The sequence below is a fragment of the Polyodon spathula genome, chromosome 5 (assembly GCF_017654505.1).
Source record: "Polyodon spathula isolate WHYD16114869_AA chromosome 5, ASM1765450v1, whole genome shotgun sequence".
Classification (NCBI taxonomy): Eukaryota; Metazoa; Chordata; class Actinopteri; order Acipenseriformes; family Polyodontidae; genus Polyodon; species Polyodon spathula.
In genome coordinates this window covers 76,154,892-76,170,755 of record NC_054538.1, presented here as the reverse complement: position 1 = coordinate 76,170,755, position 15,864 = coordinate 76,154,892, and the positions used below count along the sequence as shown (strand labels likewise).

Genomic DNA, 15,864 nt, shown 5'->3' with positions numbered 1-15,864 from the left:
CCCCTGTAAATTCTGCTCTGCATTCCTTTTCCAATGCCAGGAGCTTATGGATTTCTTTGTGTCAAAAATATTAACTATCTGTGATGCTGCTACTGTTTCTGCCCCTAGTGGTGATTTCTGTCCCCTGTTACCTTCTCTGAGAACAATAACATAACATTTCTCAAAATTTTTATCTGTAACATCTGTTATGCTTGCCAATGTGTTTGTGAAGGCTACCAGATGTCTTCTGGACCCTTTTCCTTCTGCTCTTTTGAAGCTTCAATTTGACAAAATTGCTTTCATTTTATTGCATATTATTACTTTATCCTTATTACTTTTTCCAGAAACTTTTAAATTAGCTATTATTACGCCATTACTTAAAAAACCTAATCTTGATAGTATTTTTTTTCAAATTTCCGCCTGATAGCAAATCTTCCATTTCTGTCTAAGGTCGTGGAGCAGATGGTTGCTTCGCAGTTGCAGACACATTTGGCTTCAAATGCTCTTTATGAGACATTTCAATTGGGGTTTAGCACTGAGACTGCTCTTGTTTGTGTTTTAAATTATCTTTTGTTAAACTGTGACTCAGGTACGTGTTCTAAACTGTTTCTATTGGATTTGTCCGCAGATTTTGATACTGTAGATCACCATATCTTGTTACAATGATCGTGGCCAATATATCTCAGCTGAGGATTGCTCCTCTCAAATTGTTGGTTTGACTTGTGGACCCCTACTCCAGTTCTATTCTGGGTCACATTCTGTTTTTGATTTATATGTTACCTCTTGGAAGACTCCTACAAAATAGGGGCCTTAGTTTTCACATGTATGCGGATAATATCCAACTTTATGTTTCCACAAAACCCCATTGTCCGGGGGCGGGTTATCAAATGTATTTGTAAATCTTCTTTTTTTCCATCTTAGAAATATTGCACGAGTCCACTCTTATTTGCAACCATCTGCAGTGGAGACCTTGATCCATGCCTTCATTACTTCTAGGCTTGATTATTGCAACGCCCTTCTGGCTGTTCTTCCACAATGTGCTATTTCCAGGCTTCAACTATCCAAAATTCGGCAGCTGGAGTGTTGACTCGTGTAAAGTCCCGTTGTCACATAACCCCAGTTTTGTCTCGTCTTCATTGGTTTCCGGTCACTCAGAGAATAAATTTCAAAATGTTATTACTTACATTTAAAGCATTACATGGCCTGGCCCCCTCCTATCTTTCTGATCTCATACGCCGCCATGTTCCTAGTTGGGTGCTGTGGTCCGACAAGGCTGACCTACTTAGTGTACTGTCTGTTCGAACTGCCAGTATGGATTGCGTTCTTTTAGCCATCAAGCAACCTCACTATGGAACTCCCTACCTAGGGACATTAGAAGCATCCACTCTCTCCACATTTTAAAACACATATAAATTTTAGTTAAAATTCTTATTGTAGTATATTGTTTTTTTCATTTAATTTTTGTGTAGATTTTGTAGGCTAAAGTGTTTGTTTTTTGGTTTTCCTTTGCTGAATATGTAAAGTGCCCTGAGACGCTTCAAAGGGCAGCCTTTACACCTTTACAACATCGCAGCTTCCTTTGCCATCCACTTTCTTCCAGTTTTCAACGCAGGTGCTGCCTCCCTCACACATTCGTTGTGTGACTCTACCAATGTCATTTCAAATCGAACCTTGGCGCAATTAAGGTCCTTGGTTAGAGCTGAGACTGGCAGGTGCAATAACCCTTTACCATACAGTCCCACTCTTCTGAGGCAGCATGGAACTCCTAACCATTTCTTGACATATGAACTGATTAATGCTTCCAGCTTCTCTACTGTTGTCAAGGAAACCTCATACCAGTGAGTGGCCACTGAAGTCTTTGCAGTAGATCAAACTGAAAGCACCACAGTTTAAATTTGCACGGTAAAGCGTTGCTGTCTCTGCTTTTCAACCATTGCACTGCTTGATGTCTCACTTTTCCCACACTAACTGTGTCTTTTAGGTCCCCATCATACCTGGAATATCGGTGTCACAGGAAATAAGTTAGTTGTGAAAAATAAGTTAGCGTTTGCCTTTTTGAGCTTTTCTGCGCACACATGAATTTTAGAATTTAAAGGCAAAGTTAAGCGGCTCCATTTTCTGTCTGTCAACTTTAATTCAGAAAATTGTTTTACTTTTAAAAATGTTGTCAGGATCTTTATTAAATATACGTTATATGTGGTTAAAATTGCAAACACATTGTTCTAATATTAATAACACTTTATTGTGTCATGTTGTATTTTATTTATTAATAGCAGTTAACTTTAAGCTACTACAAGGACGTGGTCGTGCAATTTATTTTTAAGTGCAATTATATTTGTGTTAAATCGTTATAATAACACTTTGTAAATAATATGACAATATCTATTATTTAACATTCCCAGTTTAAACCATCATCAGAGTTGTCATTTTAAGTTTGTAATCGCTGGATAGTTACATTATAGGTTTTCTTTGTACAAATATTACCGAAAGAGAAATAAATACGATATTCTGTATATTGGTTACGACATATCAGAAACAATTAAGCATTAAGTTCTATTTTTATGTGCAATTAGATTATTACAGCTGTCAAGTTACAAACCCCTCCTCTCTGTAATGTATACTGCCCAGGTCCACCCCAAAAAAGGCACACAATCTAAAACAATTTATTTTTTATAAAATACAAACCCAGACTGCATCACAAGCAGTGTAATCTGTAAGTACAGCACTCTAATTTATTATTCATAATGCAGGTGTGTGTATATACACCTCCATATATATGAAGAATGCGTGTGTTTCTTCACATGAAGCCAATTGTTTTGTGTGTTTCTCAAATGATCTATCTATATGTCTCTTAAAACATCTTCTTTCACTAAAACAGTATACGTTTTCTGTATATATTAAAACAGGTTTAGATATCCCCACACGTACACTTGATTAAAACGTCAAAAACAGTATTCTCTGTATCAATAAAAGTGTTTGTACCCACTTCCCCATAACATTTATTAAAAAAAAAACAAAAAACAATCAAGCATTTTACCGTGAAAATAATAACTTAGTTAAACTTGAGCCTACATAGAATAAACGCTTATATTTGCTTACGCCACAGTTTGAGGACGTAAACCTTTTGAAAGGAAATAAACATTTGGCAAGTAGTGATTTTAACTCTGCATAAACATAAATTATACTGACAAAATAATGTTTTTAAAATATTTTTTTTTGCTAAAAACCACACTGCACATCCAAATACAGCGAGCACTTTACTTTAAATAAAATGTATTTACAAAAACTTAAATGTACGTTTACACTTCTATAAATAAGATGACAAATGTTACTTTTTAAACAGAAAAATAATGTCTGCAATACACTTCGATAAATATGATGTCAAATGTCACATTTTTAAATAGAAAATACTGTCTGCAATACCTGTTTTCATTTCTTACAAAAATACAAATGGCATCTATAAAATGTTGGATAAATTTCCATAGAACCTTGCCTTTAAGCTCTAAAATTCGCGCATGCGCAGAAAGGTTAAAAAAGGCAAATGCTAACTTATTTTACAGCTAACTTATTTCCTGTGACACCACCATTCTGTACTGAAGTGTCAATGAAGCAGTTCTTCAACAGGTAAGCTGACAATCACTGAGACAAAATACTGAACAAAATATTGCCTTCCCTTTTTAACAGGGAAATAGGGCGAAATTGATCGATACTCATAGAATCTTTTTCTTTGGGTATAAAGACCCCACCAGCTCGGCACCATGCTCTTGGTACAACCTGTTTTTCCCATGCTACTTTCACCAATTTCCACAGGATTCGTAGAACTCCAGAAGCACTCTTGTACACTCTGTATGGAACTCCATTAGGCCCTGGAGATGATGACGCCCTTGCCTTTTTCACAGCTTGCTCTACTTCTTTCCACTTAGGTGTGCAGTCCTCCATTTGGTATTCTGGTGGATTGATAGGTGGGATGTCTGAAGGAATTGGCATAGGCTGCTGCCTTTTTTAATCTGTGTGTGTTTCCTCAAAGTATCTCTTCAGTTCAGACTTAGTTACTTTTGTGTGCCATTTTTCTCCCTGGTAAATAAATTCTTTGCAAATTTGAATGGTTCTTTATAAAAGTTAGTTCTCTAACGCTCCTTTTTTTTTACAGCGTTTCCGTAGACGCTTCTCTCTGTGCAATACTGCTAACTTCTAACCTTGTTCTGCTGTCCTCCATTGCTTCCTCAGCTGCCTCCTTTCTCTAACTAAGCGCTCAATCTCCTGCTACCGTCTAGACTTTACAGGAATAGTTTGTACATTCTGCTTTCTTTTTTCAACTCCAATCATCTCACTTCCATATGCATAGATGGTATCCCCAAATTTATCCAGCTTCTTTTTAACTGTTCCACCTAATCTTTCCAATGCCAAACAGAGATTCATGTTTACTGTGTTCCACACTGTTTTTTAGAAGTTCTTGGACATATAACTCCGGGCTTGTGCCTGTTGAGGTTCTTTTCTCTCTTACGTGGGTTCATAAGGATCATGGGGTTCATCACTACTTGTGTTTATGCAAGTCCTCCTCTCATCTATGACAGGGGTGCTGATATCCTGCAAACTGTGGTTTGCTTCTTGTCACTGGATTTCATTCAACTGACTTGACTGACCTCGTAAAAAGTATTGATCAATCAATGGCACTAGTATTCACGACTAAACAATTTGGACAAGAGCAGTAAAACACATTATTAAACAACCAGGCACAGGACATTTACAAATCACAGTTTATTATATCAGCTTAACACTGTATTTTAGAGTTTCACTCAAACAAGATGTCAGCTAACAACCGTGGCTTTCCAGGTGAGATTCTCTCCTGTGTCTGTTCTCTGTGCATGGAAACCACATTTTCCTGCGCTGTCTGCGAAAACAGCATGAGGACACTACGCATGGCTAATATGCATGTCGACCGCCTCCTTTCCCTTTCATTTGCATGATGTCGGGTGAAAAGAGGATCTTCAAGCAAAATAAACTGAGCCAGTGGAAACCCAACATGCACAGGGTCATTCTTCATTTGGCTCGGGCACAGTGTCTCAAGAAAAATGACAACACATATGGAAACTCCCCCAGTGTCTCCTTTTTTCAGCAATCACACCAGCCATGGTAGTGGGTAGTATTTTTTAATACTGCCTTTAATGGTTTGCTAATTGAGACTGTTTAAAACATGCTTTCAAAAGTCTTAACACATTGATGCAATTGTAGGTCTAAGTGTCGCAACTGTTGGCAGCTTTAGTACATCTCATTTGCACTGTCTCCAACTAATTTCTGTGAATTTATGCAGGATCGCCCATAATTACATATTCCTCTAAGGCTGAACCGCAAAGAAAAACTGCTGCTGCAAAGCAGTCCCTAGAAAGTCGCTAACAGCAGTGCGCTTGTTTAATACATTTCACCCTAGATTCTTGCTCGTTTGCATCTGGGTTGTGACTATTGCGACAGCTGCAACACTGTAGTACATCTACCCTTGAATCTACAATCACCTTTTAACACAAATCCAAATTGGTCTTTTATGCAGACAGGCGTATTCACACATCATATCCAATATTATCAGAATGAATAAAAGACATGTCATGAAATGATTCTGTCTCACCAAAAGCATGTATTAAAAAGAATAAATATGTTTTAAACTTACATTCTCGACACGTTGCTCAGTCCACTAAAAGTAAAGCTCAGGATCACTTCAAATGGGAGCTGAGTTAATCTCCTGGAAAAAGCAAAACAAAGCAAACACATTTTTACACAAGTACAACATGTAGCAGTTTGTGCCATCCCAAGCTCGGTAATAAGCATTAAAGCTGTCATATAATTCAATAGCATAATAACATTCTCATATGCACATTTTCTGTGTGTCTGAGAATCTCTTGCAATAATGCTTTATTCATTTCTTGTGTTACAGATAATAGGGTCCCCACTGAGCCTTGGACTTAGCAGTGTTGTGGCAGGATGAATGGGCTTTACTTGAATCTTTCTGAAAATAATCTGGGAAACAAAAAGAATAAGAGACAATAAGAGACGGAAATATAATGTTGTCATTATGTTTTTATATACTTTATTATTACACCTTTAATTAGAAACATCTAAGCTTCTTTGTCTATAAAGTGTGGTGGATAAATAGTAAATAAATAATGACTTTATTATAACTGCTATTCAAATGGTTTTACTCATTCCTGAAAACAGCAGCTCCTAACCCTATAAGCTACCCAAGAGGGTTCACTAGAATGACTTTGTCTCTTCTATAACAGGTTATTGAAAAGCCCTGTTTGCAAGGCTTCCTGGAACACTCATTTATATGCTACATTAGACATTAGTCTCTTATGTCCTGGCCTCTTAGAAATTGCAACAGGTCAAACATGCAATTGTTTTTGAAAGCCCCTTCTTTATGTGCAAAGCACTGCAGGACTGTATTTGCTACATTGAGTCTGGAGGTTGCTGGCTGTTGGCTTCTTGCTCTTCATCTCCATGTTTATTATCACCTTTGTTGCTCAGTTCCTTTGATGTGATATTTAAAGGGCTGGATTGTATATAAAAATCTAAGGGAAAGTGCTAGTAACACTACATCATTGTTGTAGGTTATGCGAATACTGCAGCGTGAAGTATTGATAAGGTACTGGTAAAGCTTACAGATCTTGAATGATGAAGACATGTGATTTATAGCTGGTATAAATACATACTATACTCTCTCTGTATCATGTATTGTATTGTGAACTGCACAGAGGATTGTAGGAGTTTGGAACCAACTCCCCAGTAATGCTGTTGAAGTTGACATCCTGGGATACTTCTAGAAGATGCTTCATGAGATTCTGGGATCAATAAGCCACTAACAACCAAACGAGCAAGATGGGCCGAATGGTCTCCTCTCATTTGTAACCTTTCTTATGTTCTTATGTTCTTATGTGATCTTAGTGTTATTGCACCCCTACTGCAGTCTCCAGGACTGACACTCCAATTCCTTGCTTTAGCACCAGAATTCATCACAAAACCACAAAAGAAAGAGGTACTCTCTGTATGAGTAAAAACACAAAATACAAGCCACATAATGGCACTGCAGTATTGTATTGCAGTCACAAACCACAGGAAGGGGACAGAGAGCATTCTTTCTTGTTTTAGTTGCACTGTGCCCCAAGAGCGCGATGCTGCATTGCGGTGCAGAGAACCATTAAAAGAGCATGACCCTTTGTTATACATTATGCATTTCCTGGAACCAGTGTTGAACTTTTCAAAATGGAATAAAATTTCAGAGAGAGGAACCTGACCTATGATGCAATAAAGTTTATAAAACTGTTCTAGTGTTTCACTCTGCTGTTATTTATTTGTACTTTTTTTTTTTTTTTTTTTAACTAGGAAAGTGTTTATAATCCAGGATGTGATCATTCAAGCTGGCTACTTTGAACCCACAGAGATTAAAGAAAGACAGGTGCCAGTTATCTCAGTTTCATTACTGTGCATGGACTATTACTTGGCTGTTTTGTATAAACATGTAATTACACCAGATAGCTGAAGATGAGTACAAATGCAAGATGAGGGAGCTATGTGTATATTTGTATGCATTACTATACAAGAACAAGGCAGGCTGGGATGAATACATTGATACATACATTAGCAATGACTTGAAGGATGATTTCTAATATATTTCCTCTTTATTAATGAAGGTACACAGAACAAGTTAAAATCATAGGATGGTGATTTTCCATCCATCCATCCATTATCATTAACCGCTTAATCCTTTACAGGGTTGCGGTGAGCCGGAGCCTAACCCGGCAGACACAGGGCACAAGGCAGGACTACACCCTGGACGGGATGCCAGTCCATCGCAGGGCACCACACACACACACACAAACACTCACACAGAGGGCAATTTAGACTGACCAATCAATCTGAACATCATGTCTTTGGACTGTGGGAGGAAACCGGAGTACCCGGAGAAAACCCACGCAAACACGAGGAGAACATGCGAACTCCACACAGACAGACCCCTAGGCCGGAATCAAAGCTAGGACCCTGGCGCTGTGAGGCAGCAATGCTAAACCACCACATCACCATGCTGCCCCCGCCAGTTATTTACAGAAGCTAAATCAAATATTAATTCATGCTGCATCCAAGTTGCATCCATGTCGGTTGGTAGTTGGTACAGTAGTTCACAGCTTGCTATTACTGGATATAAGGCTGGCCATGATATCAAACAGGACTTTACACTGCTGTCAACAGGAGAAGACTGTCCCATATTGAAATACATAAAGTCATTCCAAACAACAAGAATAAATTAGTTCACATAACTGTAATATTTCATAGTTGTATCAAGTTGTTCTTTAAATGGTCCAATAGTGGTAAAAAGGTAACACTTTACATAAAATGTCTCTAATTACTGTGTATTACATAGTAGCTACTTAGTAAATATATGTGTACTTCCCTAACCCGGACCCTAACACTTTTCTGATACAAATGTATACTTACATATATCATGCAAAAACATTTACACGTTAAGTGCATTGTAAAATACTTAGGTAAATGTATTTTCAATACAAAATACTAACTACTTGGGAAACACTATTTTCAAAACAGAAATACAATTGTATTTGGAAAATACAATTTGAAATTACAAAATGTCTTTAGTAAAACAAAGCAAGATTTTCATAGGTCATCCAGAAAAAACGATTTTGTCAATAAAGGAACTGAAACAGTTAACAATTATCAAGTTTCAAGCTACATTCAGCAAGCATACAGTGTGTCCTTGTTTCCACCAGGGGACCCACTATCTAACAGAGTGCAGGTCGCTTGGCCCTGTCAGGCTGACAGGAGGAAGCTCGGCTGAGAGACTGATATACATAAAAATAGGCACCACTAAAATCTGGAGAAAAACAGAAAAAACAATTGGGGACACTAAATACAAATACCGGTAAATAAATAAAGAAGACTACAGTGACTGTTCTACATCAATTCTCCTTTAACAAAACAAGTTTCTGGAAGTGGACACCCGACAGTCATCGTCATTGGGGGCTGAAAATCACCTCAGCAAAAGATAACAGACACTCAACAGGAGCAGATGAAGGAAGAATAGTATTACAGCATACAACGAGTTTCTTTATGAAAGGGCATTGCTCTAAAGATGCCACATCCTTCCTAATGCCTTCATAAAACATGAAGAAGCACCAACTCAGTTTTGTTGTTGGTTGTTGTTGAGGGAGTCATTATCTGGGAAACATCTTTGCTGCCACTGAAAACAAAGAAGTTGTCCTCTTCATTGGGTCTCTGTGGCAATTTGGTTGATTGTGTGCAGGTATAGCTGATTGAAGAACAGACAGACAATTGTAATCCAGGTGAAAAGGTTTCTTTTATTTATTATTAAGTCCAGTGCCTGAAGGCAAAACAAACAATAAATAATAATGGAGGTGAGTAACACAGAGGAGTGCATTACTTAATTTATAATCCCTGTGTTGCCCCACTAATAATAATCCTGTTTTATTATACACTGTCACAAAGACGGCTGCAGTGGGTGACGTCAGACCAGAACCAGGAACCAACACAGAATAAACAGAAAGGTGGAGTTTGTTGAAGCTGAGAAATTGTTTTCGATTGTGGGTCCTAAATATCGAGTGTCTTGCAGCCCAGTCTCATTGTGTGCTGCACTCTGTGGGTCCTGACTAGAGTGTCTTACAGCCCAGTCTCATTGTGTGCTGCACTCTGGGTCCTGACTAGAGTGTCTTACAGCCCAGTCTCATTGTGTGCTGCACTCTGTGGGTCCTGACTAGAGTGTCTTATAGTCCAGTCTCAGTGTGTGTTGCACTCTGTGGGTCCTGAATATAGAGTCTTACAGCCCAGCCTCATTGTGTGCTGCACTCTGGGTCCTGACTAGAGTGTCTTACAGCCCAGTCTCATTGTTTGCTGCACTCTCTGGGTCCTGAATATAGAGAGTCTTACAGTCCAGGGATAAGCAGTCTCATTGAGTATGGGATAAGCAGCTGGAGGTGTTGATGGATTGGGGTACCTTTTGAAACCCAGTAGGCTGGTGTGACTTTGTTGCTCGACTATGACTCCCCTCACTTTAACAGATTTCCCCCTCATACATTAACAGAGACTTTGAAAAATAAAACATTATTTTAATAACTCCTGAGTTTAAGCTTTGTGAACAAAGCCCAGTGTTTTAACCATCAGTGCTTGATATCTCCACCCACCATTTGCCCATTGGTAAGCCAATAAGATATAGAGTTATAATGCAGTAGATAATATTGCAATACACTGCTAGTTTGGGTATAACGAACACTGTTGACATGCACTTTTATTCATCAATTTTCTTAAAATAAGGTTTCAGGGTATTCTTTCGAAGAAGTAAAAAAAAAAAAAAAAACCTGGGAAAAAAATCCCATGACAGTTTTACAATCCCATGACTGTTTTATTAATGTTGTACTTTATCTGGAAAATGGCAATTTTATACTCATTAGACATCAGTTCACACCGTATGGGAGCATTTTGGCTTGAGGCACCAGGGCATATACAGAGATACCTTATAGGGAGGTAATTCTAATGATAGCATCTATTTTGTCATTGTTGATAGTAACAGCTAGAGGGCTTTGTAAGCTAATTTCCATGTTCTAACATTTGTTATCAGCATTTCTTTAGACCTTGTTTGTTTCTGAAGGCTATTTGACACTATGATATTGGTATACAGTGTAAATATATATACATATGTGTGTGTGTGTGTCTGTATATATATATATATATATATATATATATATATATATATATATATATATATATATATATATATATATATATAATTTAATGTAGGTGTCGCCAATGGTTTTTTACCCCAGTTTTCTCCCCAGTTTGGAATGCCCAATTGTTGTTTGTATCCCGAGTCACGGCTGCAACCCCCTGGCGACTCGAGAAACGGAGCCTAGAACATGCGTCCTCTGAAACGTGCGCCTGACAATCTGTCATTTTTCGCACTGCGGATCCACAGTGAGGCCACCAGAACTATAGTCCACTTCAGAGTCGCAGGCGCTTTATCAGCCACAGGGGTCGCTATGAAGGGCTACTGTATTCTTTTCTCTGTTGGCTAGTGGAGAAAATGCATTTAATAGCCCAAACTGTGGTATACTGTTTAGACTGCACTTGTAGATTTCTTGATTTACACCTCCTACTATGATATGGACTTGCCTGACCTCAGCACCACATTACTGGATCCTCAGTTGATGCACTATCCTTGCACTACTACACTACTAATATGTAATTGTAGCTATAATTTGTACTCCTAACTTGTGCAACCTATTTCAGATTGTATTTTAGTAGTATTATTTGCACTTACTGTAAACTACACTGTATTTAAATATGCATCTTGAATTGTAATCCAATACTGCCCTGTAACACCTGTAAGTTGCCTTGGATAAATATATCAATCAATAAAGAAGAAGAAGAAGAAGAAGAAGAAGAAGAAGAAGAAGAAGAAGAAGAAGAAGAAGAAGAAGAAGAAGAAGAAGAAGAAGAAGAAGAAAATTGTTCTTAGTCAAAATATAATAATACATTCTGCACTGCTGGGGGCTTAAGGGATCCCTGGCCCGTTGCCCTCTGTTCAAACAAACTGTCATATTAGGTTGGCTACTAGATTGAGGCTTAGAACCTACAAGTGAGACCAGTGAGAAGGTACCAAGAAGCAGTTTAAATCTGCAGTGCAGTGCTTAACAAATTTTCAAATTCCCAATTGCAGTTAAAAACAAACTAGAACAAGCGTGCAATGATAAGGGGACCTGCTGCTGAGTGATTTTCATTATTATTATTTAGAAGACACTTTTATCCAAAGCAACTTAAGGAGATTAGGGGGTGAACTATGCATCACAACTGCTGCTGCAGAGTCACTTACAAAAGGACTGTGGTTTAACATCTCATCCAAAGGACGAAGCACAAGGAGGTTAAGTGTCCTGCTCAGGATCACACACAATGAGTCAGTGGCCGAGCTGGGAGTGAACCTGGAACCTCCTGGTAAGGAGCCCTTTTCTTTAACCACTGGACCGGCAAGCCTTGTTTTGGTTGTGCACTCTGGGTCAAGTAGCACTCAATGTAAAAAAAGGTCCCTGCAAATGGATTTGGTCATGTAGAAAACAAATCCAACATCTCTGTTTTTTAATTACAATATTTGAACAGAAGGGTCCTTCCAGATATTTCAGTTCTGCACTTCAACTGCAGCCCTGTGTTCTACTTCAAGGCAAGCAGTCACAAGGAGGAATGCAGAAACTATGTGCATCATTGGACATGCAACAAGTGGTTACGGTGAACTTGTTTTGCAGCAAATTTATTATTTTGTAGCCTGTATCTAATTCGAGTCTCTCTCAAGTGTATTTTAAGAAGAAACCTTTTGAACAACCGCTCAATTCCTTGTGTACCTTAAGGCGTTAAACGCGCTATTTACCCCATGTACATACATCTTATCAATCTTAATCTCTTGAATAAGATCTATTTCTATTACATCTCAGCAGCAATAAAAAATGCAATTAAATATAGCTTGGAGCTACTCTGATTAGCCAGTGACAAACAAACAAAGCAATACTGCATCACTATATCTGAACGACTGAAGCATTTCAGTGACCCTGAATTCAATAATGACACTGTTTTTAGATCCCTGTTGTGACATCCCTGGTGTTCTGCGGGTCGTGTACGTGATTTCACATTGCTTTTGATAAAGCAGGGTTGACCTGGGTGGCAGATGTCATGCAAGTACACAATGCATGTTTCAGTGCCCCGGAAGTAGTTTGCTACGGACGCTTCCATCCAAACTTCTTTGGATTGAACAGTCGGCCCAAATGTTGATTCGCTCCTTGCTGCAGTCTGGCTCGTGGTGTGTCTTAATCAACAAAAATATAGCTGAACAGAATAAACAGAAACATTCCTTGCAGAAGTGAAACCTTCACGCAGGCATTGTTATTAGCTGCTGAAGCGGAACAGCAAGGACGGAGAGTCTGAGTTTACCCAGTGGAGGTGGGTTGTCGAGGATTTGTGGCACACTCTACAACCCGGTTTCTCGGAGACGTCGGGTTCAGTGGCCAAGAGTTGCGTAGCACAGTGAAGAACTTATCTGAGGCAGCAGAAAGAAGCAGGAACTGGCTGTGGTTGAGACAGAAAGATTCTGGATGGGGATCTCAAGCACTATAAAAAGAAAGCAACGCTGATGTACAGGTAAGTAAGCTGGGCTGAGCTGAGTGGGGGGTGGAGGGGGGTGATGCTGGGACGCCAGAATCACTGTTGAGCCCTCTTGAGGTGTCGTGGGCTAGTCAACGAAACACCGAGGATGGAAGGTGCCCACTTGAAGACCCCAGAGATGTACCCTACTTAGCTCAATCCAGACTGTTGTCATGCTGATGAGCTGGGGAGACCGCACTGGGTTGATCCCCGGAGTCAGCATCGCAGCCGTTGTGTGTGCTGATGTGCTGGGGAGGCAAAATGAGCTGATCCCTGGAGCCAGCATTACACTTCAGCAATCAACACCAGACAGAAGGATATCTACATCATCAGATGGAAAACAATGCAAATAGATGGAGATGCAGATGGATCACATTAGTTTAAGCAACGTCTTAGTTGGTGCTTATCTTGGCGAGAGCCGAGTTCAAATCAGCATGAAGTTCAACATCTACTCTCATGTAATGGAAATCAATCGTGTCAGCTCACAGGTGGCCATCATACATTTTGTCTTGCTCAACCCAGGTCAAAGCATGTCAACCCACATCCTGTGGTGTGTCGCTGGGACCTGGGTCAATCCGGGTCACAAAACTCCCAAAACTTTAATGCACACTTCATTTAAAGACTGACTTTCAGGTGTGCTTATACTGTATATTTTAAAACCAGAATATGTTAAAATAGTAAACGAAATAATAAGCATAAAACAAACAGAAATCAAAGAAAGGTGACATAAATATTAAATCTCCCATTATAATAAATCAATTGCTTTATATGACATTTCCAAAATTCTGGTTTGAATACACTCTTTGTACAGCAATACAACAATATCAGACACTAAATACTTCTCACAATCTAACGAAAGGGTGAAAACCCTAAATGCAATCAGATCTACTGTAGTTTTTTTTTTTTTTTTTTTGTGACCCACAAAGGCTAATGACTGAACAACATTATGAAGCCAAATTCTGTACTCAGTATCAGAAAACAATAAACGCATATCATGGATGTGTGTGTGTGCCCTTTAAACATGCTTCATCATGCTACTGGGTTCTTCACCACATTAGTAAACCCAGTTCTAATATTGTACACACTATACACTCTGATGAATCTAGCAGAGAGGTGTAACTGTGTTTTGAAAGTGTTTTTTTTTTTCAATTGCTTCTAAATGGTGAATGTGCTTGTTTATATAAGTGCTTGTTACAACATGACATTAAACTTATTTAAGAATTAACTACATTACGTTAAGATGACAAATGCATACCTTTCACTGTTCACTGTTCTTTTTTTATTTAACGTCATTGTATTCACTTTCAAATCTGTCTAGCATGTTTTTATTTTAACCTAGCATTTAAGTTGGTTTTGAAAATGCATTGTTTTCAAAGAACAGAACAGACTTTACCACAACCAGGTATAGATTATTATTATTATTATTATTATTATTATTATTATTAAGTATGACTAAAAAAAGTATTAGACTACAATATACTTACAAATGAATATGTCCGTTTTCACTTTTTGATGCAAGCTGAGTTTCCCTCGAGCAGTTGATGGTGCTTTCAGTACAGTTGCAAATCTCAGGGCACAGAAACCCAAAAGCAGAGAGCGGCAGGTACAGGTTGCAGGTTAAAATAATAACAAGACAAAGTCCGAATGAAGCCATTGTGCCAGTAGAGGCCAAATCAAAACGTGAAGTTGTATTGCTCTCCCCGTGGTAAATTGAGTGAGGTGATGTTGCGCTTCACTTGCTGCACCCTTGGAACGGACTGTACTTATGACCGATGATTTGACATGCAGCGTGTTTCCTACTTCTCTATAGCACTTCTTCACGAAGACGAAACTGTACTTCAACATGAAATGAAAAAAAAAAAAAAAAAAAAAAAAAATCCAGTCTATTTGGTGCTCTGAAGAACAGCACGGGCTCTAAGTACTTTGATCTGAGTTCTTCGAAAACTATGGAAACGTGTCTTGATATAAGGCTGATACAAGGTTATTACGTTTGCATTGCGAGACTCAGTTGCCTTAAATATATACAGCTCTGGAAAAAATTAAGAGATCACTGCAAAATTATCAGTTTCTCTGGTTTTGCTATTTATAGGTATGTGTTTGGGTAAAATGAACATTTTTGTTTTATTCTATAAACTACTGACAACATTTCTCCCAAATTCCAAATAAAAATATTGTCATTTAGAGCATTTATTTGCAGAAAATGACAACTGGTCAAAATAACAAAAAAGATGCAGTGTTGTCAGACCTTGAATAATGCAAAGAAAATAAGTTCATATTTATTTTTAAACAACACAATATTAATGTTTTTAACTTAGGAAGAGTTCAGAAATCAATATTTGGTGGAATAACCCTAATTTTCAAGCACAGCTTTCATGCGTCTTGGCATGCTCTCCACCAGTCTTTCACATTGATGTTGGGTGACTTTATGCCACTCCTGGCGCAAAAATTCAAGCAGCTTGGCTTTGTTTGATGGCTTGTGACCATCTTCCTCTTGATCACATTCCAGAGGTTTTCAATGGGGTTCAGGTCTGGAGATTGGGCTGGCCATGACAAGGTCTTGATCTGGTGGTTCTCCATCCACACCTTGATTGACCTGGCTGTGTGGCATGGAGCATTGTCCTGCTGAAAAAAACAATCCTCAGAGTTGGGGAACATTGTCAGAGCAGAAGGAAGCAAGTTTTCTTCCAG

At 38.5% G+C, this 15,864-nt stretch overlaps 1 protein-coding gene across 1 annotated transcript in view; it reads right to left on the bottom strand.

The window, feature by feature from the left end:
• LOC121316454 (lutropin-choriogonadotropic hormone receptor-like) overlaps positions 1-14,873 on the bottom strand; it is a 30,699-nt gene extending 15,826 nt beyond the window's left edge. Inside the window, exons 1-2 of the mRNA XM_041251520.1 lie at positions 14,661-14,873; positions 5,642-5,713 (exon numbers count right to left, since the gene is read on the bottom strand). Coding sequence (XP_041107454.1) covers positions 5,642-5,713; positions 14,661-14,830 — 242 coding nt within the window. The 5' untranslated portion in view covers positions 14,831-14,873. The remainder of the gene's footprint in view (positions 1-5,641; positions 5,714-14,660) is intronic.
• Positions 14,874-15,864: the final 991 nt, after the last annotated feature.